A 21,924-nucleotide genomic window follows, 5' to 3' on the forward strand; every position below is an offset into this window, starting at 1 on the left:
TGGGCCTTTGGCTTGACCACGACGTACCACAGCCAATCGGAGCCAGCGAATCACTTCAAGCGGAGCCTTTGCATCGCACGGAGCCGAAACGTTCGGCCGGACAGCAGCACTCAAACCACATCACCACTTCCTCCTCCAGACCATCGCAATGAACGTCGCGCCACTGGCAAGACGGCCTCTGGGCTGCCTCAAGGCAAGCCTACGCCGGACAAGGCACCAGAAAATGCTGTTCACCCGGCACATGGCAACCGAAGTCACGGCTGCGATACAGACATCAAAACCACGACCACCGCCAAAACACAACTTCTGTACAGTCTCCCCACCCGCCTCATTGAGCTACGAATTTGTGCCGATTACTAACCAAGGCCAATCAGTCGGTCTCACCGACCGCAAAACTAAGAAACTCCGCACCGCCTTCGCCGTCTACCCGACCACGGTGGCCGCCGGGTCCAAGTCGCTGACCCCGCCGCCGGTCAACGCGCTGCAGGCGCTGCACGAGGCGCAGATCAAGAAGATGGACCCGACGGGAGCGCGCACGGCGCTGTTCGCCAAGACGCGCGAGGCGGCCAAACCCGGCGACGTGCTGATGGTGACGCACCGGCGCGGCGGCGAGCCGTTTGCGGGCGTGCTGCTGTCGATCCGGCGGCGGGGCATCGACACGGCGATCCTGCTGCGCAACCACCTGGGGAAAGTGGGCGTCGAGATGTGGTTCAAGGTGTACAACAAGAACGTGGCCGGCATCGAGATCGTCAAGCGGCGGCCCAAGCGGGCACGCCGCGCGCGCCTCACGTACATGCGCAAGCCCAAGCACGATATGGGCAGCGTCGAGGACCTTGTGTTTGCGTGGAAGCGGTCGAGGAAGGTCTTCTCGAGCGGGAAGCCGGCTGCGGGTGCGGCGGGGGCTAAGGGTGGCGCGGCTGCGAAGAAGAAGAAATAGGGGGATTTAAGGTGGGGGGGTTGATTGGTTGGAGGGCATAGGTGGTGATAGGTGGGTGGATGTTTCCCACCATGTACTCATGTAAGCCTTGTATAGAACATATACCTGACGGGGGACAGTAGGATTGGAACTCTTGTCTGTGCAAGTCAGGGATCAGACTAAAAGGGCTATGTGTACTACTGAGTGGTCCCTGAGGCCGGCTCCCCGTGCTAGACTCAGTACCACATTGGTCACGGCAGCACAGGAAGCACTACCGTTCATCGGGGAGCAACAGCGCAAGAGAAGCATGAACCCCTTCGTTCGACACTGGTCCCGGCCATCATATCTTCCCAACGACGCGAGAGCCAGCCTCCTGCTGACCTACAGCCTAAGCATACAACGAAAGCAAACAAAAGTGTCCTTTAGGCACCACGCTCTGTGGATGCTTTGTGTTGACACCCTGGTTTCAAGTTGTGTCTTCTGCTTAGAGCCACTCTCCGCTTGTCACTTCTTGAGAGAGAGAGAAAGATAGAACTTGCTCCGGCTGTAGCTGACCCCAAGCAACCCGAAAGCAGAGAAATACCGGCCAACGTCCCATGACGGTCGTCCAGAAAACGTCCAGAAAATCATCACCCGTATTATCCCCTGGCAACTCGTCCCTGATTGAGACAGCTCTACGAACCCGCACTCGGCTAGGTAATTACCGGGGAGATTCGGAACGTCGTCGGTGAAATTTACATGGTCGTGCGAAGCCGTTGTATTTCCGAGGGGTTAGAGGGACATCTACATAATGTGGAGAGTAGATGTCGCAACCCGGGATTCTTTGGCTGCTTGGACAGCCCCAAATCTACGAAGCCGAAGGACGAGGATGATAATAAGAGGTATTGCGAGAAGGCGAAGCCCCAAGAGGGAGACACGCTCCTTGGCTCATCAACGGGTCGGAACGGCCAAGCCGTTGTAGATTTTGACAAGCGGACGCCGGGGCGGAAGCGCAGGGCGACGGGGTCCGTCGCGCCGCGCGACGAGTACCCCTCGGCGGTATTCCCCCAGCGGAATGAACTAGGTGGAAGATCAAGCGACATGGAACTCTTCGCCTCTCCGGCGCCCGCGACAGGGTTAGAGACATGGATTCTTCGGACGGCACAGAACCAACATCAGGGTCATGGACGCCGTCGTGGCCAACAGTGGTGGGAACTGGAAGAAGGCCGACAGAAGCACAACAGCGAGGTCTGCTTGTCCGGCCGAGTACCTCGCAAAAGATTCCGTCTTCGCTGTGAAGGATGAGCTGGTACTCGTTTTCGACAAACTCGAGAACATACAACCAGTTCAACCGCATTGACATGCTCTTGGACAATCTCGCCTACCCCCAGCGCCCCGATGATCACCAAGACGATCCAGCTCGTGAGGGAGACCGTACGAGACGCGTTTCTGAATGCTTACGTGCTGTACAAAACATCCGTATCGGAATGCGCGCGTCGCGAGACTACGAATCTCCGCACCCGCCTCATGATCTCCTGATTCTGGAGGCCTGAATCGTCAAATTCAAGAGGACAAGGCCGGGTTTGCCGTAAGAGAGATATGTCGGGGATCTGGCGGGACGTTCGAGCAGGGTTTCGAACATGAGTGTCTTCTGTTTTGTAGGGCATAATAGCATTGACAACCTGGGGTATTGCCCTTGGTACCTTCGGACAAAAAGCGGTCTTGTTGATCCCCATGGTCTGTAATTGCCGTCCAGCTCCTATCTACAGGCGCTATACCCTACGGTAACTCGCCGAGTCATGGGAACATAGACGGCGGAAAGGTTTTCGGACATGGCGGAGGAATAGCATGACGGCGGATGGGACCCAAGGTTTGATGAATAGATCACGAAAATGCGATACGGCATATTCCCAACAGGGTTGATATCCGCTGCTGGATGTAGTCGTGGGAAGCTTAGGTAGTGTCTAGAAACTCGGCAGAGTCCGGTGCAGAAACACAAAAGCAAAGGTCCAAGGGGCTTGCCGGCGGTGTGTTGTATTGTACAATTGTACCCATGTGTCTCGGCGGAACTTACGGGCGTCGGACTCTAGTGTATGTGTAACAAAAGTACCATGTCATACAGTGTCTTGCGGCGGTGATGTTATCTCCAGCGGCGATATTCGTGGGTATCGTGAGGCTTAATGGAGGTATGTGTTCCGTATACATTCGAGAAGTGACACCTTGAAACATTGTTAGCAGTGATCTTCCTGTTGACGCCATCGTTAAACTTTGCCAAGGTCTTGGCTGCAGCCTGGTTGGCTGCAGCGCTTGTGACTGCCGACCAGCCGCATCCGATCCTTCGCACCCCTGTTTGTCAGTATCAGAGAGCCAGTGCTCGTCGAACCCGCCCCTACGGTACCGTGACATTTCCTCCGGCGACTTGTCGTGCCGCAATTGTGCAACCACCTATGCTGTGCAACTGGCATAGATACTACCCACCGCTATGCATACAGTACCCCGTTTTCACCCGAGCGGTCCCCGATCAGTGGCCATACAGTCGTAAGGTAGGCATCGATGAACGGCTCAAGGCTGCTCACACCACACCCTGGAATGATACGTGCTCAATAAAAGATGGCAACTTGCATATAGGCTGCATGGCCAATATCCATGTGCATGCAGAACAGCGGTGATGGGAAATGGTTCTCCTCTTGGCACGATAACCGCATCCTGGACCGTGTCTGGTCGAGGTCAGCCTCAGATGTTGTTCATGTGCCCCACGTGCTTCCATTAAGTTGATAGGAGACGTTCCGGAAGCGGATCCATCATCCTTGGAGTTTCGACAGCGAACTTGGAAAGGCGGGATCCACTTCCTGGGTCTCGCCACCGCGGGCTACCCCCGGCTAACGTTGGGTCCAGCTTGGCTTGGCGCACGGCCCTTGTCTTGCTGCTCGGATCTCGCCAACGTTAATTTTGTCCTTTTCCTTGGCGAGGTAACCAAGCACAAGATCTCTTTAATGATCCTGCATTGCGTCGAGTCCTGAACCGGAACATTTGTTCAAGTTCCACGATACTAACACAGATCTCTCCTAATAAACCTTCCGAACCTACTGTATTACACCACATCGCCGAATTCTTTGTCGATTTCTGACTCTCTTTTTACGCGGCGGCTCAGGTTAGTGAGACCCAGCGCGTCTTGCTCTGACCCGACCGCTGTGGCTCGGCCACTTCTTGGCCTCTCGGCTTTCACGCATCATCGCATCATCGCATCATCGCAGCTCCCGCCAATTTCTGGATAAACCATCGCCTGCCGCCTCAGATTCATTTCTTCCCTCTGAGCATCTTCTCTCGTCGCCCGCATTTGCCCGCTTGCTTCTCATCCGATTGTTTCCGCCGTCATGTCTCTGCCGTGCCGGTAGCCCCATTGACTCCTGCTTTGCAGTGAGTACCGCAGCTCTTTCCGGGAGGCCGCCGGTTGGTTGCTTCGTCGAATCTACCGTCGCGCAGTCCTCGGCCTATCTCGGTCCGGTCCGGTCCTTGGTGTTCCCAGCACGGCTTGCTCGCTAGACATCCGCGATGGACGGCTTCAGACACTTGGTTGTCGACCAGATAAAGGCTCTGCGGCCTTCGTTCATCTCCAAAAAGCCACATTTTAACTTTATCTCCGCCCATTGTAAGTAACACCGCGAGTGGACACAACTTCTCGCTAACGTTGCTCTCAGATTTCTACATCATCAGCCTCGCGATTCTCGGATCTGTCATAGTCTTCGGCTCGGGCAAGGGGAATGTGGCTTATATCGATGCGCTTTTCCTCGCCAGCTGCGCCAGTACCCAGGCCGGCCTGAACACGGTCGACCTCAACTTGCTCAACACGTTCCAGCAGATTGTGTTATATCTGTGGCCTATGCTGACGAATCCCATCACCATCAACTCCTTCGTCGTGTTCCTGCGGCTCTATTGGTTCGAAAAGCGCTTCCAGCATATCGTCCGCGAATCTCGCCAGAGACGAGGCACCATCTCCAAGTCCAAGACGAGGTCGAAACCCGACGACGAGGATGTCGAGAGGGGGGTAAATGGTCGGAAAATCACCGTCATGCTCAATGGTGCCAGGTCACGCATCACGAATGACGGCATCCTGCTGGATGACAAGCCGCGGTCGTCGGACGAGGACGAACCCGACCCGAAGTCCAAGCTCCCTTCAAACCCATCTGCGACCGACGAGTCTCGTCGACCTGAAATCAAGTTTGCTCGTACCGTTACGAAGAGTGATGGCTTGGGCAAAGGGGCGATCAAGCTCCCGCCCACTCGGTCCCAGCAGGAGCATATCGACTTCCTGGAACGTCAACGGAAGGGAGACGATGAGGTGCTGAGGATCCCGAACCCCAGGGATGTGGAGCGTGGCATGGTTCCCAAGCGTGTCGAGGCTGGGGAGGACGAGGAGGCCGAGCCGGCCTCGCCCCGCGCCCAGGGACTGGGCGTGGACTTGGGCGGCAGTTCTCAGGCGCCCACCGCCGAGAGTCGCCCGCAGGCCATCACAATTGAGGAGCCTGACCGACACAATCTGCAGCAGTCCGACTCGGACGATCTGGTTGACGGGGCCAAAGCCGCTGCCCGCGTTTTTTCCTTATCTTTCATCAAGATCCGGAGACCCAGGTTCCTAAGCCGGAACAACAGACGGCTGCATGGCAAGGAAGACGAGCTGGGTGCATCTGCTAAGGGCAAGGGCCGACGGCAATCCTTCTCGTCAATAAGGACAGTCTTCTCGAGGGATAAGGTGGAGGGTACTCCGTACCTGAGTTGGGAGCCGACTATTGGCCGTAACTCAGCCTTCCCAGATCTCACCGAGGAGCAGAGGGAAGAGCTCGGAGGGATCGAATACAGGTCCTTGAAGACACTTGCCGTGATTCTCACCGGCTATTTTTGGATATTCTCCGCCATCGCTGTCGTCGGCCTATTGCCATGGATTCGGCGCATGCCGAGTTACGGCCGCATTGTCGACACCGCCGGCGTAAGCAGAACGTGGTGGGCCTTCTTCACAGGCAGCTCGGCGTTCATGGACTTGGGCTTCACCCTCACGCCGGACAGTATGAACTCATTCAACACCGCCACGTGGCCGCTGCTGCTGATGAGCTTCCTCATCGTCATTGGCAACACCGGATTTCCCGTCATGCTGCGGTTTATAATTTGGGTGCTGTCGCACATGGTCCCCGTCGCCACCGGACTCTATGAGGAACTCACTTTCCTACTCGACCATCCTCGGCGCTGCTTCACCTTGCTGTTCCCATCGGGAGCAACTTGGTGGCTTTTCTGGTTACTGGTCGTCATGAACGGGCTCGACGTCATGTTCTTCATTGTGCTCGATGTGAGTTGGAAACCCGCCAATGCCTGTTGGACATGTCTCTGATCTCTTTTCGTGCAGCTCGGAAGGAGTCCAGTTGTCGATCTACCGGCCGGGCTCAAGGTTTTGAACGGCGTGTTTGAAGCGGTCTCCACCAGAACGGCTGGGTTCTCTTGTGTGAACCTGGCCGCCTTGCACCCCGCCGTCCGGTTCTCGTACATGGTCATGATGTACATATCGGTCTTCCCCATTGCCATCTCGGTCCGCCGCACGAACGTGTACGAGGAGAGGTCCTTAGGTGTTTACAGCAAGAACGACATCGACGAGCAGGCGGCCGGCAGCGACTTGTCTTACGTCGGGGCTCATTTACGGCGGCAGCTGTCATTCGACTTGTGGTACATCGTCATCGGCTTCTTCATTATCAACATCACCGAGGGCGCCCGTCTCATGGCGGGTGACTTCACGCAATTTGATGTCCTGTTCGAGGTGGTTAGCGCCTATGGCACGGTCGGTATGAGCATAGGCTATACTGGCGTCAACGCTTCCTTGTCCTCCCAGTTCTCCGTTCTCGGCAAGCTAGTCATCATCGCTATGGTGATCCGCGGTAGACACCGTGGTCTGCCTTACGGCCTGGATCGTGCCATCCTCCTCCCCAGCGAATCCTTGAACGCCACCGAGGCGGCCGATGACGCGAGGATGGCGAGACATGTCTCGCACACTTCTGCTACCACGGGAGCCGCCCGCTCTTCGAGTGTGGGCGGGCGACATAGAGCCATGAGCGGCGATCACGGCAACATCTTGACTTCTCTGCTGCATCCCGGCCCGGCCGTCCCCGCCGACCCGCACATGACAGATCTTGGTCTCAGATTCTCCGATACCGGTGCCATGTCCGAGGAACCAGAGTCGTATGCCACGCGGGTCAGCTCCCGGCGGACGGAGCCCGGCGTCTCGAGAAGGTTTGATCCTACGTTGAGTTTGGATAGGCCACGGACTTCTGCTGGGAACGAGTAATGGGGCTCGCTTTTCTTTTGGGGGTTTCCTTCCACCACAGCGGCAGCATTTGGAGGCCCCTTCGATTCAATGAGACCAGCAGATGCGCGGGTTTACAGACCCTGGGAGGGCGGCGCACTTTCCCCACACTTTTCTTTTCCCCTGTTCTCCATCTTACTTCTTAGTTCATAAAGTCGCAGGCAGGGCTTGAGCAAGCAAGCAAATTGCCACGGCTCGGGAAGGCGTTTAAACGGGTTATTATCAGGGCGTTCGGCACAGGATACTGTACACCAGGGATATTTTAGATGGGGTGCTGGGAGCATCGGGCTGGATATCTCGGTATTTGATGCTTCTTCAAGAACAGGATATGCGCAATACAGCAGCACGGATGCCTCCTTGAGACATAACATGACGGCAACGGCGTAACTGGAGGACAAGGGAACGGGCGCTACAGCAGGCGTGCTTGTTATGCATTGGATTCCCCATTATAGAACACAATATGTTAGATGTATATCTCATTTTTTTACGCTAGAGAGTCGGTGGCCAGATGGCCAGGTATTGAGAACGTGCTCAAGCTAAATCACCCAAACCTTTCCCCCCAATTCCGCCTTGTCTTCGATCCGATCTATGAATTTCAAACAAACGCCTGTGCCATGTAATCCCATTCCCAGACCTCGTGTTTTCCGAATCATGTAACACAAGACAGAAATATTATGTTCTGTCTTTTTTGAGAAAAATCTTTTTAACATCATCTCCATCCCTAATAGGGGCCGCAAATCCCAACAAAAAAGAAAAAAGCCGATCTCATCCGAAACAGCAACGCATTCGCTCCGGAGAATAAGATCCAATAACCAAAGACTACAAAAAAATAAAATAAAAAGGCCGCGTCTACCGTCGCTAGCCAGCACGAGCCTGCGCCTTGCTCTTCTGCTTCTCCCGCTGGATCTTCTTGAAGAAGGCGCTCTGGCCCTCGCCGCCCGCGCCCTTCTTCTTGGCGTTTTGCTTGAGCGCCTTGTTGGCCGCCTTGTTGCGCTCAATGTACGCCATGTCCTGGGCGCCGCTCAGCTCGCTCAGCGTGCCGGCCGTGCGGCGGACGGCAGGCCCACCACCGAGTTTGTTGTTGTTCTTCCTGCCGCGGCCGGGCTTGCTGCCGAAGAGATCGTCGGTCTCGACATCGTCTTCGCCACCCTTCTCGTTGTCGACCAGCGTCCGCTGGAGCAGCTCGCGGCATTCCTGCGGCGTGGCGAAGGCCAGGTCGGGCGTGTTCTCGATGTTGGCCAGCTGCGTAATCACCTTGAAGGCGTACCCCTGGTCGACCAGGAAGGCTTGCCGCTTGGACGAGTAGTACATCTCCTGGGTGTCTTTGGAGACCAGGGAGTAGAAGAAGGCGTTGAACCCTTCGTCGTTGCGGCGCTTCGCCCGGAGGATGCGCCCGAGCCGCTGGGCTTCCTGCCGGCGAGAGCCGAAGTGGGAGGAGATTTGTATCAGACAGGTTGCCTCGGGAAGGTCGAGGGACGTGTCGCCGATTTTAGAAAGGAAGAGGGTGTTGACTTCGGGGTTGTGTTGGAAGTTTTCGAGCACTTGCATGCGCTCCGCTTGGGATGTGCCGCCGTAGATGAAAACCTTCTTGAGCTTAAGCGCGTACTGCTTCAGCGAATACAGCTCGTCTGAGAAGACGATGATCTTGTCGCCGCGCGCTTCATGATAGTTGATGAGATACTGGCAGGCCTGGAACTTGCGCGGGTTCATAGCGTAGAGGGTCCGTTTCATGCGCGCGCTCGCCCGGAGGTACTCGTCGTAGAACTCGGTTGGCATGGGACACCAAACCTCCGCGCACTGCACCTTGGCAATGTGGCCCTGCTGGGACAGCTCCATCCAGTTGGCTTCGTAAAGCTTGGGACCGATCAAGAAATTCAGATGAGAAATCCTGTCGTCCTCGCGAAGAAGGGTAGCCGTGAGCCCGAGTTTGGAGTGCGACTTGATCGAGCTGATAACGCGTCTGAACATTTCCGCGGGGACAACGTGGACCTCATCCAGGAGCATCAAGCCCCATTCGCGACCCCTCAGGAAGTCCATCATCTTCTTCGAGTCGTGAGAGCGCTCCCTGCTGTTGGTGACCATCGAGTATGTTGTCACGATGATACCGGTGCTGCCGGAAAACTTGTTCTTGCTCTCAGCGGTGAATATGGCAATGTCGTCCGGGTTGATGTTGGACCACTTCAGGAATTCCTGCCGCCACTGCACGACTGACATGGAACTGGTACACAAAACGATGACACCCTTCTTGATGGTGCAAGCGGCCGTAATCCCCACAAGCGTCTTGCCAGCACCGCAGGGGAGGACAATGATACCGCTTTTGGCGCGTCCATTGCCGAACATCTTGCTCAGACTCTTCTCCTGGTATGGGCGAATCTGGGTGTTAGGGCGGAGGTCGATTTCCAGGTTGGGGTTGACGTCGTCGTTTCTGAAGTCGTATTCTTCCAAAATTGGGAATCCAATGTCCAGACATCGTTTTTGCACCTTCTCCACGTTGAAATCTGCGATCTCAAAGGAATGGACGGCCTCCTTGTCATCATCGTCGTCTTCTTCGTTCAGGGTGGCGAAGAGATCGGCCTCGTTGGGAGCATCTCCTCCTTCGCCGGACTTCTTCTCGGCCTGCTTCAGATTCGCTTGGTGGACGCCAGCTGCATTCTGCGTCCCCGGGATGACGAGGCCACCCATAGTAGGCGCATAGCTGGTCGTGATTTCGTTCGACCCTTGTACACGCAGTGCGCCAATCTCCTTATCCTTGAGGAGCATCTGCAACACGTCGGCATCCACACTCTCGACGAAGTATCGGTTGTGTTTCAACACCAGTTTCACCTTGCCGTAGCTTTTGGTGTGGTGTTCAATCTCCCGCCGGACGGAGTCAGGCAGCGCCGTCTTCAGAAAGCGGTCGAGTGTGTTGATGATGTCTTTCGGCCGGAGACCCACGGATACTGCGGCATACAGGCTGTGCGGCGTCAGGGTATATTCGTGGAGAAACGTTGGCCGAGACTTGGGCTCCGCGATGGTGATGAGAAAGTCGGTCGCCTGCTCAGCAAGCGGGTTGAAGCGCTCGAGCACAATGGTGCAGTTGTCCGGATCAATCCACAGCGGCCGGTTCTGGTGATCGGATTTGAGCGGGAGATGGGAGAAATCCCGCTTTTTGAAAAATGGCGTTGCGGCATCGTAGCGTCTTCCACTGTCATCTGCCTGACCGTGGAGTCGCCTGGCGCCAAATGTGAACTTGTTGACAAAGTCGTCGGCCTCCTTGGTCAGCATCTCCTCGCGCTTTTTCTGCTCCTCGGGCACATCTTCGTCGAAGTCTTCGTCGGCGCCTGACATGACTGAACTTTCGTCGATGCTGCGTGGAGTCGCCGGTCCCGGCGTGGACATGGCAGAAGTGCGCCCTGCCTTGACGGCGGCTGCCTGCGCGGCCGGAGCCTTGCGCTTCGCCGGCATCATCAAGGGAATTCTGAACTTCGGACCGCTGTCTGAGTTGAGAGATATTCGGTATGACGATTGCCGGCGATTCTCCCTGGGCGTTGAATGATGGCGGCGGAAGAGTGGCGACCAGGCAGTTGTTTGTGATGAGGGAAGGAAACAGATGACGGTGGTCCGTTTGAAACCGAGAGATCAAGTAATGTACTACAGTACCGTCCCCTTGGGTGTGACATTCTCCAATTAGCCAGGCAGTTGCGGGTCCCGCTTGGCAGCCGACGGTTCCACTTAGAGCCGCCCGCCGTACCCCGCTATTAGCTAAAGTTAAAGCCACGAGGGGGTGGGCAAATCAATAACGTGAGCAAGACTTCGTGCTAGCAGTATGGAAGTATGGAGATTCAGGAGACAAACAATTGATTGCGCATCCAAAATACAGGCTACCTATCTAGAAACAACCCATATCTCCAACAATGTGGTAAGTCCGCTGTGGAAGCCCTCCTCTAGCTCTTCTCATCCTCAAATGCTACCTGATCCGGACTGCTAAACTATTTCCTCTACCAGTAAACACATCCTCAACGCCCAGGTGTCAATCCGCTCACCATGCTGTACTCTTCCCCCGCCCTCTCCACCGTTTCCTCGCGGGCCTTTTCTCGTCCCACTAACAACAAATCAACCCTTACACACAGGCCGCAAATGGTTCGACTGCCCCGAATGCCACGCCGAGCAGGAGTCGCACCCGCTGCTGCAGCGGTTCGAGATGACGTTTGCGTGCAAGAAGTGCAAGAAGTGCTTCCGCAAGGACGCGTCCGAGTTTGAGGAGGCGGACGAGTACTGCCCGCACTGCGACAACCATTTCGTGCTGGACGCGGTCACGCCCAAGCCGGCGATCAGCGTTGAGGGCGCCGACGTGCGGATCGACAGCCGGATGATCAAGGACGAGCGAGTCAAGGCGAAGGCCGGCGAGAAGGTGACCGTGTTTGATCCCGACAGGGAGGCTGACAAACTCGGCTGAGGGGCGTGTGGCGGGCGGGAAGTGGGATCGTTGGTGAGGAAAAAGGGTTGTGACTTTTAGCATACATTTAGCGAGATACCCGAACTGAAGAAGAGCAGCAGAGACATAGATGTAAGCCCTGGAAAACAAAATTGGACCAAAACAAAACAGTCCTTGCACCGTGGTTGCATTTCATGGTATATTCTACGTGGCGTTTCTTCTTGGGGCTACCACCACCGACTCCGCACGCCCCGTCTCTTCCATACCACCGCCGCCATCACCAGCCCCTCTATTGGTCACCAGGCTCTTCCTGAGCGCTCCGGGTCAGTATAGCAGCGCTGCCTGTCCCGGGAGTCCTGCCTGTCTTCTTCTTGGCTGCCTCCTCCTGCTTCTCCTGCTCAATGTTCTTGACGTAGCTCTCAATGTCCTCGACCGGGAGCATTTCGATTAGCTTGCCCGGCGCCATGATGGCAATCTCAATGTTCTTCGCGCCTGTCTGCACAACCTCTAGCAGCGACTTGATTGCCAACCGCACCGTGGCCTCGCGGTCCATGTCTTCCTTGTAGTTGCGCTCGAGGAACTCGCGGACTGTCTTGCTCGATCGGCCGATCGCGTTGGCTTTCCTGTTGGGGAGCGTTAGATAATACCATCCCAGTGGCTGTCCTGACACGGAGAGGTGGACCGTACCATGCAGAGTAAATGCCCGAGGGCTCCGTCTGGTAAAGCCTGGGCACCTGGCTTCCCTTGTCGAAGCCGACGATGAGGGTGCTGATGCCAAAGGGCCGGACACCTCCACTCTGCGTATACCGTTGCTGCACGCCGGCAACATACTTGGTGATATACTCGACCGTGACGGGGTCCTCCAGGTTAAGGCGGTGCGATTGCGCTTCTAAACGGGCCTTGTCAACAAGGATGCGCGCGTCCGCGTTGAGGCCGGCGAATGCCAGGCACACGTGGGTATCGATGAGGCCGATCTTGGAGGGCGTGATACGGGTGTCCTGTAGCTTCATGGCCGAACGCTTCTCGCAGCCCAGCACGACCACATCCTTGCCCTTGACTCCCACAGCGCAGGTACCCCTCTTGACGGCCTCTCCAGCATATTCGACCTGGAAGACGTGTCCATCGGGACTATGACGAGTCAGTGCATTGCCTGACGGTCTAAGGGCGCGACAGCGACGGACCTGAAAACTGAGAGCCAGCTGTGTTAGCAATGTGCAAGGTAGCTGTGGAGCAGCGGGCACCGCGCCATGCATTCACTCACCTGAGAGAGCTCTGTCGTAGCCCGAAGCCATGTTGCCGACTGTTAATCCTCGAGGTCTGATTGCCTAAAGTAACAGTCAACCGTTTTAAATGCGGGTAGTTCTAGAGTGCGGCGGGTCCGGGATGAACTTATTGTGGTTGCTCAAGTTCAGTCGGTGTTGGTGGTTTGCTCTGCGATGCGGGCACCTCCTGCAGGCTGCCAGCTCTGACGACGAGCTCATTCATCAGTGTGGAAGGCTGCCAAGCCTCAGGCGAGGCGGGTGTGGGACCAAGCGGGTCAAGGGTCCGTGCGAATGAGTAGACCCACTCTTAGAGCTCCAGTGAGGCTGGCCAATGGCACAACACGCTTCCGGCTGCCCTCACCTCTTTCCATTTCTGGCCGTTGACTGCACCTTTAGCTAGGTACCTATGTGTCTGTTACCTCCGGGCCTTGTATCGATTCTCAAGCTGTTCTTATGATATAAACTTGCCCCCGGTCAAAAGCTTTCTTATTGACCTCGAGCCTCGTCCTGTCGAGTGCCGACCCGGCCCGAGCGGAACGAACGACAGACCACGGAGTTGCTCACCGCGGGGCAGTTGACGGCTTATCTATTAGTGATGCTCAGACCTCGTGACAAAACTCTAACGAAGTCATGATGTGTATACCCGAAAATTGACCACCATCAGACCTCCAAAGGTCGTGCTCAAACCCGCCCATGACATAGACCCCCTCGCCCTCAACTGACTCACCACGCCCACCTTTGCAGGTATAAATTGCGAGCCACACCCTCTATTGCTGAATCATTTCTTCCAACTCTTACCTTCTCTTTCACCATTCAAAGTTGCTGTTCCAATCTCAACGACAAAGAGAATAAGCATGGCACTTATCTTCACTTTCACCTGGCACTGCACATATCGCAGTTGCGATTACCTAAGGTAGGCACGCAATGTCACCTGCAGTTTCGACTCTGATCAAATACTTTCATAATTTTATCCCGCTGAATGGGTCTCCTCTGCACAAGTTCCTTGACAATCTGATTCCCTTTTACCGAATGCCCAACCAACCCATGCACCACCAGATCGTTTAACAGCCACCTTAACCCGAGTTGCCTCAACCTTCGACGCGTTGCTCTTTCCAGTCTCCCATCTCTGCAGATTTACGAAACACCAGCCACTCGTTTCCCCACTGGCGAAGTCGTCATGGTGGCCAAATGCCCCTCTCAACCCGTTGGCATTTTGTTCCCGGGCAAGTCTTCCTGGCACGATCAACTTGCACATCATCTGCATGTGCCCGCGCTTATCAGGAGAACCGCACGCTCTCTTGCCGCACTGGAGAAAGAGGCGCGCATGGCTGCCTTGGTGCGACACATGAGTTAGCAATGCGCTGCGTTCTCCTTCTTAAGCTCAGCAAGCAGGGCCGACCACCGCGAAACGACGCATGGACTTACTGGAGTGACTTCGGTAAGCGGTTTGCGTGGGATGAGAGATTGCTAAAGTCGGGTCTCGCGATCTGTCCCTGGATCTGGTTAGCCGGCGGGGACCAATGATGACGCGTCAGAAGGAGCTCACTCGCCTTAATGACAACGGGGGGCGACGTGTCTCCGGTTACGCAACCTGAGGTCTCCTTGCCGAGCTGGCAATCATCGATCCTAGTCATGGGTTTGGAGGGGGTCAGCCAAAAGGCTGAGTGAGCGGGGACCCCACCGCAAGTTTACTTCAATCTCATCAATGTTCTTCAGAGATCCTTCGACGTTGTGAGTATCGTCATTGGGGCCGGTCCACTCACCGGGGTCTTCCTGGTGTTCTGACCAGCATCCCAAGACTCAAGAAGCTCAATACAGAGAGCAGCTGGGGGTAGTCCTTGGTGTCATTCACCGGGGAGGCGAATGAGCTCGTAACAGAGCAAGCGACGATAGGTATTGCCAATGATGATTCCCGCCACTGCGATGGCTAAGGGACGGCTAGGATGACTGATGTCGGCCGGGCTGTTTCTGGGGTGATACTTGATCGGAACAGACCGGAGGGATTCAACGCGGAGTACCGCGGAAAGGGGTAATGCAACACAGTGCCTCTTGCATTCGATGAGGGCTCTTTTCATGTTCTGAGAGCCGAGTTCTCAGCTGAGAAGAATGAACTCAAGAGGTGTCAACCGGGGGCTGGAAGGAAACCGTTCCGTTACCGGTGATGATTTGTCGCTACCAAGGTGGCTTAGGGAAAGCTGAGTTGCCTTCGAGCTCAGCCAAGGACGATTCTGAGGCGACGGTCTGGCGTGACAAGCGGTGTGTAGGAGATGGAGACGAGATCTGAGAAGGTCAAGTGGGTGGTTCGAGGCTTCAACCAGCCATGGTGGAAAGCGAATGGATCAACAGAAGAAGCGGCTGAAGATGGGTTGAGTTGGAAGAAGTGGAAGGAAAAGAGAAGGCACTGGACGGATGGGCGGCGGGCTTACGTACTCATACCAATACATGTTGTGACTTCCAACCTCTGCGTTTCCCAGTCCCTGCTTGCCTCCGGAAGTCGCTACATTGAGGAAAGCGGAACATCAAGGAATCTAGACACATGGATGGCAGAGAGTCCTTTCCCTTGATCTTTGCCATACTTGGAGAGCACCTCCTTCATGTCGTTCATTCCTCGACGAGACCCGAGTAAAGAGCAAGCACACAGCACAAGTATTCAGCCTTCCCAGCTTCCTGCCGCAAGTTACTGCGTCTACGAGTCTACGGCGCTTTCCATTGTTTCTTCTTCTTTTAGGCGGGCCAGCAGTTTCACATGTGACGCACGCAACCTCTGCTCTTCCTCTGCGGGTGATAATCTGGAAGGCACTACGCTTCTTCTCGGGCCCGGATCACGAATGTTCGACTCCGAGGGAAGGTGGGAAGCGGCCTTCAGGGGTGGAAGGACGGGAGGCAGCAAAATAGGGAGGAGGAAGCCGTTCTGAGGCACAGATGTAGACAGTTTATTGCGCCTCTTACCTCTACAGCTCTCAAACTGCGTCGATCACCCGAATATCCCCACTTCCACGTCTTAATCAATGGTCTGCCTTGAGTTTAGCCCTTTCGAGTTCCCGTCGTGAACGAGAGGGAAATGAAGGGTTAGGGGTAAGTGCGCCACCCAGGCCGTCTTCGGCGGGCCGTCAAGCCTCTGCCAACTGTCTGCCAGCCTATAGAGACTTGCCTCCGGTGTCGCTATTGTACAACGTACTACCTTAGGTTTGAGACCATCCACGGGGCGCAACTTCCCATAATAACCGTGTTACGAATCAAGGTCGAGCTCGAGGTGCTGGGCAGGTAGTACCTTCCCTGCAAAGCAGGCAGCAGCGCCAGACTCGAGTAGGTTCTTTCCAGACTTCGAGCAAGTGAGCAAGTTTTCCATTGGCGGCAGATTGTCCCTTAATAAACCCTGCCAGCCGTTCGCTCTGTGACTCTGTCTAGACATACGTTTGAGTTACCTACCTTCCTGCGCTTTTTCCAACCCCGGCCACGCAATGGCTGCCCGCCAGCAGCTCGCCCCGGTCCTGAGGAGGTTGAGACCAGGGAGATGCTCCGCGAAGCTTGGCAGGCAAGCAACATTGCAACTGCCGGTTTCCGGCGCTGTGCGGTGCTTCAGCGAATCCCGCCGGCGGTGCCTGCGGAGCACCGCAGCTGTTGCTGCCGCCAGCGGCAAGTTCACGAGCGAGACCTACCCGGACATCAAGCGGGACGGCAGGTTCGCCCAGCTCACGGCAGACCATGTCGCCTACTTCCGCGGCCTGCTCGGCAGTGAGTCGGCCGTCATCGACGGCGTGAGCAGTAGCGACGCGGTAGACGACATCGAGCCCTTCAACAGCGACTGGATGCGCAAGTACCGCGGCCACTGCAAGCTGGTGCTCAAGCCGGGGTCGACGGACGAGGTCAGCAAGATCCTCAAGTACTGCAACGACAACATGCTGGCCGTCGTCCCGCAGGGCGGCAACACGGGCCTGGTCGGCGGCTCGGTGCCGGTTTTTGACGAGATCGTCATCAACATGAGCCGCATGAACCAGATCCTCGACTTCGACGAGGTCAGCGGCACGCTGGTTGCCGAGGCGGGGTGCATCCTCGAGGTGGCCGATCAGTTCCTGGCGGGCAAGGGCTACATCTTCCCGCTGGATCTCGGAGCCAAGGGGTCGTGCCACATCGGAGGCAACGTCTCGACCAACGCCGGCGGGCTGCGGCTGCTCCGGTACGGGAGCTTGCACGGCACCGTGCTGGGGATAGAGGCCGTGCTCGCCGACGGCACCGTTGTGGACGACCTCTGCAGGCTGCGCAAGAACAACACGGGCTACGATCTGAAGCAGCTCTTTATCGGCGCCGAGGGCACGCTGGGCATCATCACCAAGGTGTCGATCCTGTGCCCGCAGCGCTCGCCAGCGCAGAACGTGGCCTTCTTCGGCCTGGAGTCATTTGACAAGGTCCAGCAGGCCTTCCGGGAGGCAAAGGGCCAGCTTTCCGAGATCCTGTCCGCCTTCGAGCTCATGGATGAGGGCAGCCAGGCGCTGGTGCGGCAGGTCACCAACAACAAGAGTCCCCTGGAGGGCCAGTATCCGTTCTACTGCTTGATCGAGACGAGCGGGTCCAACGCCGACCACGACAGCGAGAAGCTGGCTGCCTTCCTCGAGGAGGTCATGGAGAAGGGGGTTGTCGCGGACGGGACGCTCGCCGAGAACGAGACGCAGATCCGATCGCTGTGGGCCTGGCGCGAGGGCATCACCGAGGCGCTGAGCCACCTGGGCGGCACGTACAAGTACGACGTGTCGATTCCGCTGAAGGAGCTGTACCAGCTGGTGGAGGACACGCGGGCCCGCGTCGACGAGGCCGGGCTGCTGGGCGACACGGACGACTTCCCCGTCCGCGCGGTGGTCGGGTATGGCCACATGGGCGACGCAAACCTCCACCTCAACGTGTCGACGAGGCGGTTCGACGCGAGGGTCGAGAGGGTGCTGGAGCCGTTTGTGTACGAGTGGATCGCCGAGCGGCAGGGCAGCATCAGCGCCGAGCACGGCCTCGGCTTGATGAAGAAGAAGTTCATTGGATACAGCCGCAACCCGACTATGGTTGGGTTGATGAAGAACATCAAGGACTCGTTTGATCCGGTAGGCCCCTCCCCCTCCACTCCCAACGCCATAACCAGGGTTTACCGTTTTGGGACTTCCTCGCTGACGATACTTCGCAGAAGGGCATTCTTAACCCGTACAAGTATCTTTAGACCTAATCTACCTTCTATCTGAACCAGGAGGGGCGGCGCCTTTTGGATGTGATTCATCGCGAAGCTGAAAGTAACAGAGTTTGGAGTTCATTGTGGTCTGGAGGCAGGTTGTCAGCTTGTTCAACGGGAGAATTTAGTGGGCCAAAAGTGGCTCTGCCATATATGTATGTAAGAGCTGGTTGCCATGTATCTCCTGAAGTCAAGCACTATAAAGGCCTAAACAGACAGAGGGTGGTTTTCCAGTCTCGCTGGTTGAAGGATATGAGCTTGAAAGACGGGATGTCTGCCGTGCAAGAAAAGAAGTGCTGGGCTTGGGTGCAACTATAGTCTGGGCAAGAAACGTTTTAGGTACTATTGTTCAGGTGGAAATGAAGGAAGGATCTCCATAACAGAGCAAAACATCGAACAAAAGGGTGATGCTACCGTGAACTGAGCATGTGGTCCTACAAAGTCCATAGTAGTAGGCTGCGCACATGGAGCATGTTGGACTATTTTTCACAGCCCATTAACCATGATGCCACGAAGAGTTCCGTGGCGATGTTGTGTGCGGTTGCGGTTGCGGGCGGGTTTGAGCACCGACTCTATCTTGTCTTCACCATCTATGTATTGTATGTTTCACAGAGACTTGCCCCGTCAGGCGGTCATCCGATGATGGTCTAAACAGAATAGAAGGAAACAAACAGTACTAATAAAAAAAACCCCAGACCTGCTGGTAGAAAGAACCATATTGATCCCGGTACTGTACATGCATGCCTCACATATCCTGTGAGTTCTTTTTTAAAAAACAAGCCAATTCAACCCACGTCCTCGCCTGCACAACCTCCCGTATCTCGCCGGCTCTCGCCAGCAACCTTTCCCGGAAACCGTCACACCACATCAATTCAAGCCTGCCGTCGCCGGCCACCATGGGCGCCCCGCCCCGCCCGTGCTGGACGGTACTAGGGGTACTAGTAGTACCTTCCGAGCCGCTTCCCAAGAACCCAGCATGGTAGCCAGCTTGAAACGCGTGCTGCTGCTCCAACCCTCCTCCTCCTCCGTGGTGACCCCCGAATCCATATCCAACATTTCCCGGGCCTGCCTGGTGGTGGCTCTGCTGATGTTGTTGTTGATGATGATGAACCCCGAGCCCTCCCAGTCCCGTCGTCGTATGCATCTCCCCGATTCCCACCGGCATGTTCATGTTCATGTTCATGTTCATGTTCATATCCATACCCACAGCACTCATACCCATATCCATATCCATGCCCACAACACTCATATCCACATCCACACCCATATGCATGCTTCCCATACTAGTAGTACCCATCTGCATCACAATGCCGGTATTCCCACCAGCGCCACCACTACCATAGCCAGCGACGGCCATCTCCTCCTCTTCATAGAAGCGCCTGACGACAAAAAGAGGGTGCCACAGCAGATCCGGCTGCACCACAGCCCCGGAACCATCACCAGCACCACCACCACCACCATTAAAATCATTACCACCATCATCAGGCTCATCCAACAACAACAAAAGATGTGCCAGCCCGCGACACACATGTGCCGCACACTCGCGTGTCCTGTGTGGGGAGTAGCGCATCGGATCGAGCGTCTGTAGCCTCGGTGGGATGGGCAAGGGTGAGGAATGGTGGTGGTGATGGTGGGGGTCTTCTTGGAGCGGGTCGAGGACGGCAGCGAAATACAGCCGCCAGATGGTAGGGTGGAGTAAGACCAGGGAGGCGTAGTAGTATGTTAGTGCGAGGGTGATGAGGCGGGTGTTATTATTATTCTCCCCTCTTTTTCTTTCTTTTTCTCCTTTTTCTCCTCGTCCTCCTCTGTGTGGAGGGGGTGGTGATTGTTGTTGCTGTTGTTGCAGTACCTCCGGAAAGGGAAATATTGTTGTCGTCGTCGCCGTCGTCGATGATGTTGTTGTTGTTATTGATGACGGCGAGGGTGCTGCTGCTGCTGATAACAAGGAGGAGGAGGAGGAGGCTCCCCGCCCCTGCCCCTGAACACCCCCCCACCACCTCCCCAACTCAGCCTCCACATCAAGACAGTTAAGCAGCAGATCCTGCGCCATCAGCCGTCGAGCAAGAAGGGCGCCGGGTTCGTGCGCGAGGATGCGGTCGGCGCGGGCGAGGAGGGACGGCAACAGCGCGAGCGTGTCGAGCAGACGGTCGAGCGCCGATTTGCCGTGGAACTCGAACGGCGTCGTCAGCCATTGCGGCTCGGCGAGGAAGGTTGGCGTGCGGTGGAGCAGGGCTGCGAAGATCTAGTAGAAACCCGAAAAAGGAAAAAAAGAGTAAGGGGGGAGGAACTCAACTCAAAGGGGGGATAGGGGGGTAGGGAGCAGGAAACGTACAGCGCTGGGGCGGTAGACGCGCACAAAAATGTGGTGGTTGGGGAAGGACCGGAAGTTCTCAGGTCCCATGCGCCTGACGGTGTCGGTGTGGCCGGAGGGGTCTTTCCAGTGCGGTTGGTTGCTGAAGTAGGACGAGTTGTTGGTCTGGGTGAGTTTACTAGTAGTCAGTGCGAGATATACCACACGCGAAATATCCAGCAGCAGCATACCTCGTACAGAAACAAGCAGATGCTCTCCGTGGCGGATCCCGTGCCCACTCCCTGTTCCTCGTCCGGCGTGGCCAGGTGCACCAAGCACTGCGAAGACAGCCGGAACTCGCCCTCGCCCTGGCCCAAACCCGGCTGGACATTCTGTGGCTCGTACGGCGGCAACGAAACGAAGACAGGCTTGCCCCCACCACCACCGCCAGCTTCGTCATCCGCACCGGCCCTCATGACCGCCTGCAGGTTGTTGGTATGGAGCGCGGCGATCTGCAGCCGATAACTCTTCCCGCGGGATGACACGACCGGGATCAGATCGTCCCAGGCCGGGCGGAGCGGTTCCCGGGGCTTGAGCTCGAATTTCTCATCCTCGCTGCTGCTGCTGCTGCTACTGCCGGCGGCCGCTTTCGGTGATGATGATGCCGCCTTCCCGCCCCTTCTCGGCTTCACCACGCGCGGCGGGTGCGACGAGCAGCGGCCCTGGTCCTCGATGGTGCCGATGATGAAGACGGTCTCGCGCTCGTAGCCCGCGCATTCCCGCCCTCCGTCGATGCATTTCCTGCAGAAGGGCCGCTGGTTGTCGCACTGGATAAGGGGAGAAAAGAAAAAAAGATAAACGTGTGAGCGTTGCTGGTTCGATATGGTTTGCTTCACCCCCCTTTTTCTAATCCTCCCCCCCAAATTTGTTTTCCACGTACTTTTACTCGACGGAGTCGACAGGCTGGGGAAACAAGAAAAAGTTAGCATCAGCATCAGCATCAGCATCAGCAGTCCACCGCACAACCGCATCCGTTGCTGCCATAACTTCAACTTGTCATTGTCGTTTGGCTATGGAAGAAAAAGCGGGCGGGGACTTACTCTCGCAGCCCTTGTACTTCCCTGGAACTCCCACTTCGCGGCGTCAACCAAAGAGTCACGTCACAGTTAGCGGTGAAGCTTTCGAAAGTTATCGCCCGGTTGGGGCACGAGGCAGAAGAAGGCCAATGGCAGCTCCGGACGTAGTATGTAATCAGGGACTGACAAGGGGTAGAGAGAGAGAAAGATCTTCGAGGAAAGCCGGGGAATTTTCTTACCCATGGCTAGTAATAAACGGCGTTGTTGCTTGGTTGAACGTAAAGAGGACGGACGGACGGACGGACAGTAGTGTCGGTACAAGTGGCTGGTGATTATGGGGAGAAAGCAGCGAACAGATGCCGGGCGGTCCGGCGTGGCCCCCTTTGTATATAATTGTCTCCCCCCTCCCCCCTCGTCGAAGCTGTCCACGGCACC

General features: G+C 56.3%; 7 protein-coding genes across 7 annotated transcripts; 4 read left to right on the forward strand and 3 right to left on the reverse strand.

Annotated features, from left to right (window-relative positions):
* Positions 1-74: 74 nt before the first annotated feature.
* On the forward strand, positions 75-937 carry B0T15DRAFT_421589 (translation protein SH3-like domain-containing protein; the record flags this gene model as incomplete). Its single annotated transcript, XM_062865560.1, has 2 exons — positions 75-308; positions 375-937. The coding sequence occupies exons 1-2, from the start codon at positions 149-151 to the stop codon at positions 935-937; spliced, it is 723 nt and encodes a 240-aa protein (XP_062717757.1). The 5' UTR covers positions 75-148.
* A 3,244-nt stretch (positions 938-4,181) lies between these two features.
* Positions 4,182-7,658, forward strand: B0T15DRAFT_288066 (cation transport protein-domain-containing protein). The gene is made up of 3 exons (XM_062863673.1): positions 4,182-4,544; positions 4,594-6,233; positions 6,291-7,658. Exons 1-3 carry the CDS (start codon positions 4,448-4,450, stop codon positions 7,218-7,220), a joined length of 2,667 nt encoding a protein of 888 aa, XP_062717758.1. The 5' UTR covers positions 4,182-4,447; the 3' UTR covers positions 7,221-7,658.
* A 45-nt stretch (positions 7,659-7,703) lies between these two features.
* On the reverse strand, positions 7,704-10,841 carry B0T15DRAFT_541593 (P-loop containing nucleoside triphosphate hydrolase protein). Its single transcript, XM_062869871.1, has one exon. It carries the CDS (start codon positions 10,683-10,685, stop codon positions 8,097-8,099), a length of 2,589 nt encoding a protein of 862 aa, XP_062717759.1. The 5' UTR covers positions 10,686-10,841; the 3' UTR covers positions 7,704-8,096.
* Positions 10,842-11,131: 290 nt separating this feature from the next.
* On the forward strand, positions 11,132-11,673 carry B0T15DRAFT_496459 (uncharacterized protein; the record flags this gene model as incomplete). Its single annotated transcript, XM_062867180.1, has 3 exons — positions 11,132-11,136; positions 11,223-11,266; positions 11,348-11,673. 3 exons carry the CDS (start codon positions 11,132-11,134, stop codon positions 11,671-11,673), a joined length of 375 nt encoding a protein of 124 aa, XP_062717760.1.
* A 268-nt stretch (positions 11,674-11,941) lies between these two features.
* B0T15DRAFT_514056 (proteasome component PRE6) lies at positions 11,942-12,944 on the reverse strand (the record flags this gene model as incomplete). The annotated part of the gene is made up of 4 exons (XM_062868092.1): positions 11,942-12,275; positions 12,340-12,780; positions 12,834-12,840; positions 12,914-12,944. 4 exons carry the CDS (start codon positions 12,942-12,944, stop codon positions 11,942-11,944), a joined length of 813 nt encoding a protein of 270 aa, XP_062717761.1.
* Positions 12,945-16,034: 3,090 nt separating this feature from the next.
* Positions 16,035-18,526, forward strand: B0T15DRAFT_541601 (uncharacterized protein). The gene is made up of 3 exons (XM_062869872.1): positions 16,035-16,246; positions 16,323-18,001; positions 18,082-18,526. Exons 2-3 carry the CDS (start codon positions 16,376-16,378, stop codon positions 18,112-18,114), a joined length of 1,659 nt encoding a protein of 552 aa, XP_062717762.1. The 5' UTR covers positions 16,035-16,246; positions 16,323-16,375; the 3' UTR covers positions 18,115-18,526.
* A 143-nt stretch (positions 18,527-18,669) lies between these two features.
* Positions 18,670-21,907, reverse strand: B0T15DRAFT_421602 (uncharacterized protein). The gene is made up of 8 exons (XM_062865561.1): positions 21,729-21,907; positions 21,514-21,546; positions 21,354-21,376; positions 20,665-21,240; positions 20,456-20,599; positions 19,973-20,365; positions 19,331-19,882; positions 18,670-19,042 (listed from the first exon to the last, which is right to left on the reverse strand). The coding sequence occupies exons 1-8, from the start codon at positions 21,730-21,732 to the stop codon at positions 18,869-18,871; spliced, it is 1,899 nt and encodes a 632-aa protein (XP_062717763.1). The 5' UTR covers positions 21,733-21,907; the 3' UTR covers positions 18,670-18,868.
* Positions 21,908-21,924: the final 17 nt, after the last annotated feature.

Source organism: Chaetomium strumarium, assembly GCF_033439665.1.
Source record: "Chaetomium strumarium strain CBS 333.67 chromosome Unknown B0T15scaffold_7, whole genome shotgun sequence".
Classification (NCBI taxonomy): domain Eukaryota; kingdom Fungi; phylum Ascomycota; class Sordariomycetes; order Sordariales; family Chaetomiaceae; genus Chaetomium; species Chaetomium strumarium.

Bases quoted from the DNA above. Each gene is read 5' to 3' on its own strand.
- B0T15DRAFT_288066 (XM_062863673.1), top strand. From the start codon at position 4,448: ATGGACGGCTTCAGACACTTGGTTGTCGACCAGATAAAGGCTCTGCGG. The intron at 4,545-4,593 runs GTAAGTAACACC...CGTTGCTCTCAG, and splicing joins TAACTTTATCTCCGCCCATT to ATTTCTACATCATCAGCCTC. The intron at 6,234-6,290 runs GTGAGTTGGAAA...CTTTTCGTGCAG, and splicing joins TGTTCTTCATTGTGCTCGAT to CTCGGAAGGAGTCCAGTTGT.
- B0T15DRAFT_541601 (XM_062869872.1), top strand. From the start codon at position 16,376: ATGGCTGCCCGCCAGCAGCTCGCCCCGGTCCTGAGGAGGTTGAGACCA. The intron at 18,002-18,081 runs GTAGGCCCCTCC...GATACTTCGCAG, and splicing joins TCAAGGACTCGTTTGATCCG to AAGGGCATTCTTAACCCGTA.
- B0T15DRAFT_421602 (XM_062865561.1), bottom strand. The intron at 21,377-21,513 runs GTAAGTCCCCGC...TTGTTTCCCCAG, and splicing joins GAAGTACAAGGGCTGCGAGA to CCTGTCGACTCCGTCGAGTA. The intron at 19,043-19,330 runs GTGGGTATGGAT...AGTACCGTCCAG, and splicing joins TGGATATGGGTATGAGTGCT to CACGGGCGGGGCGGGGCGCC.
- B0T15DRAFT_541593 (XM_062869871.1), bottom strand. From the start codon at position 10,685: ATGATGCCGGCGAAGCGCAAGGCTCCGGCCGCGCAGGCAGCCGCCGTC.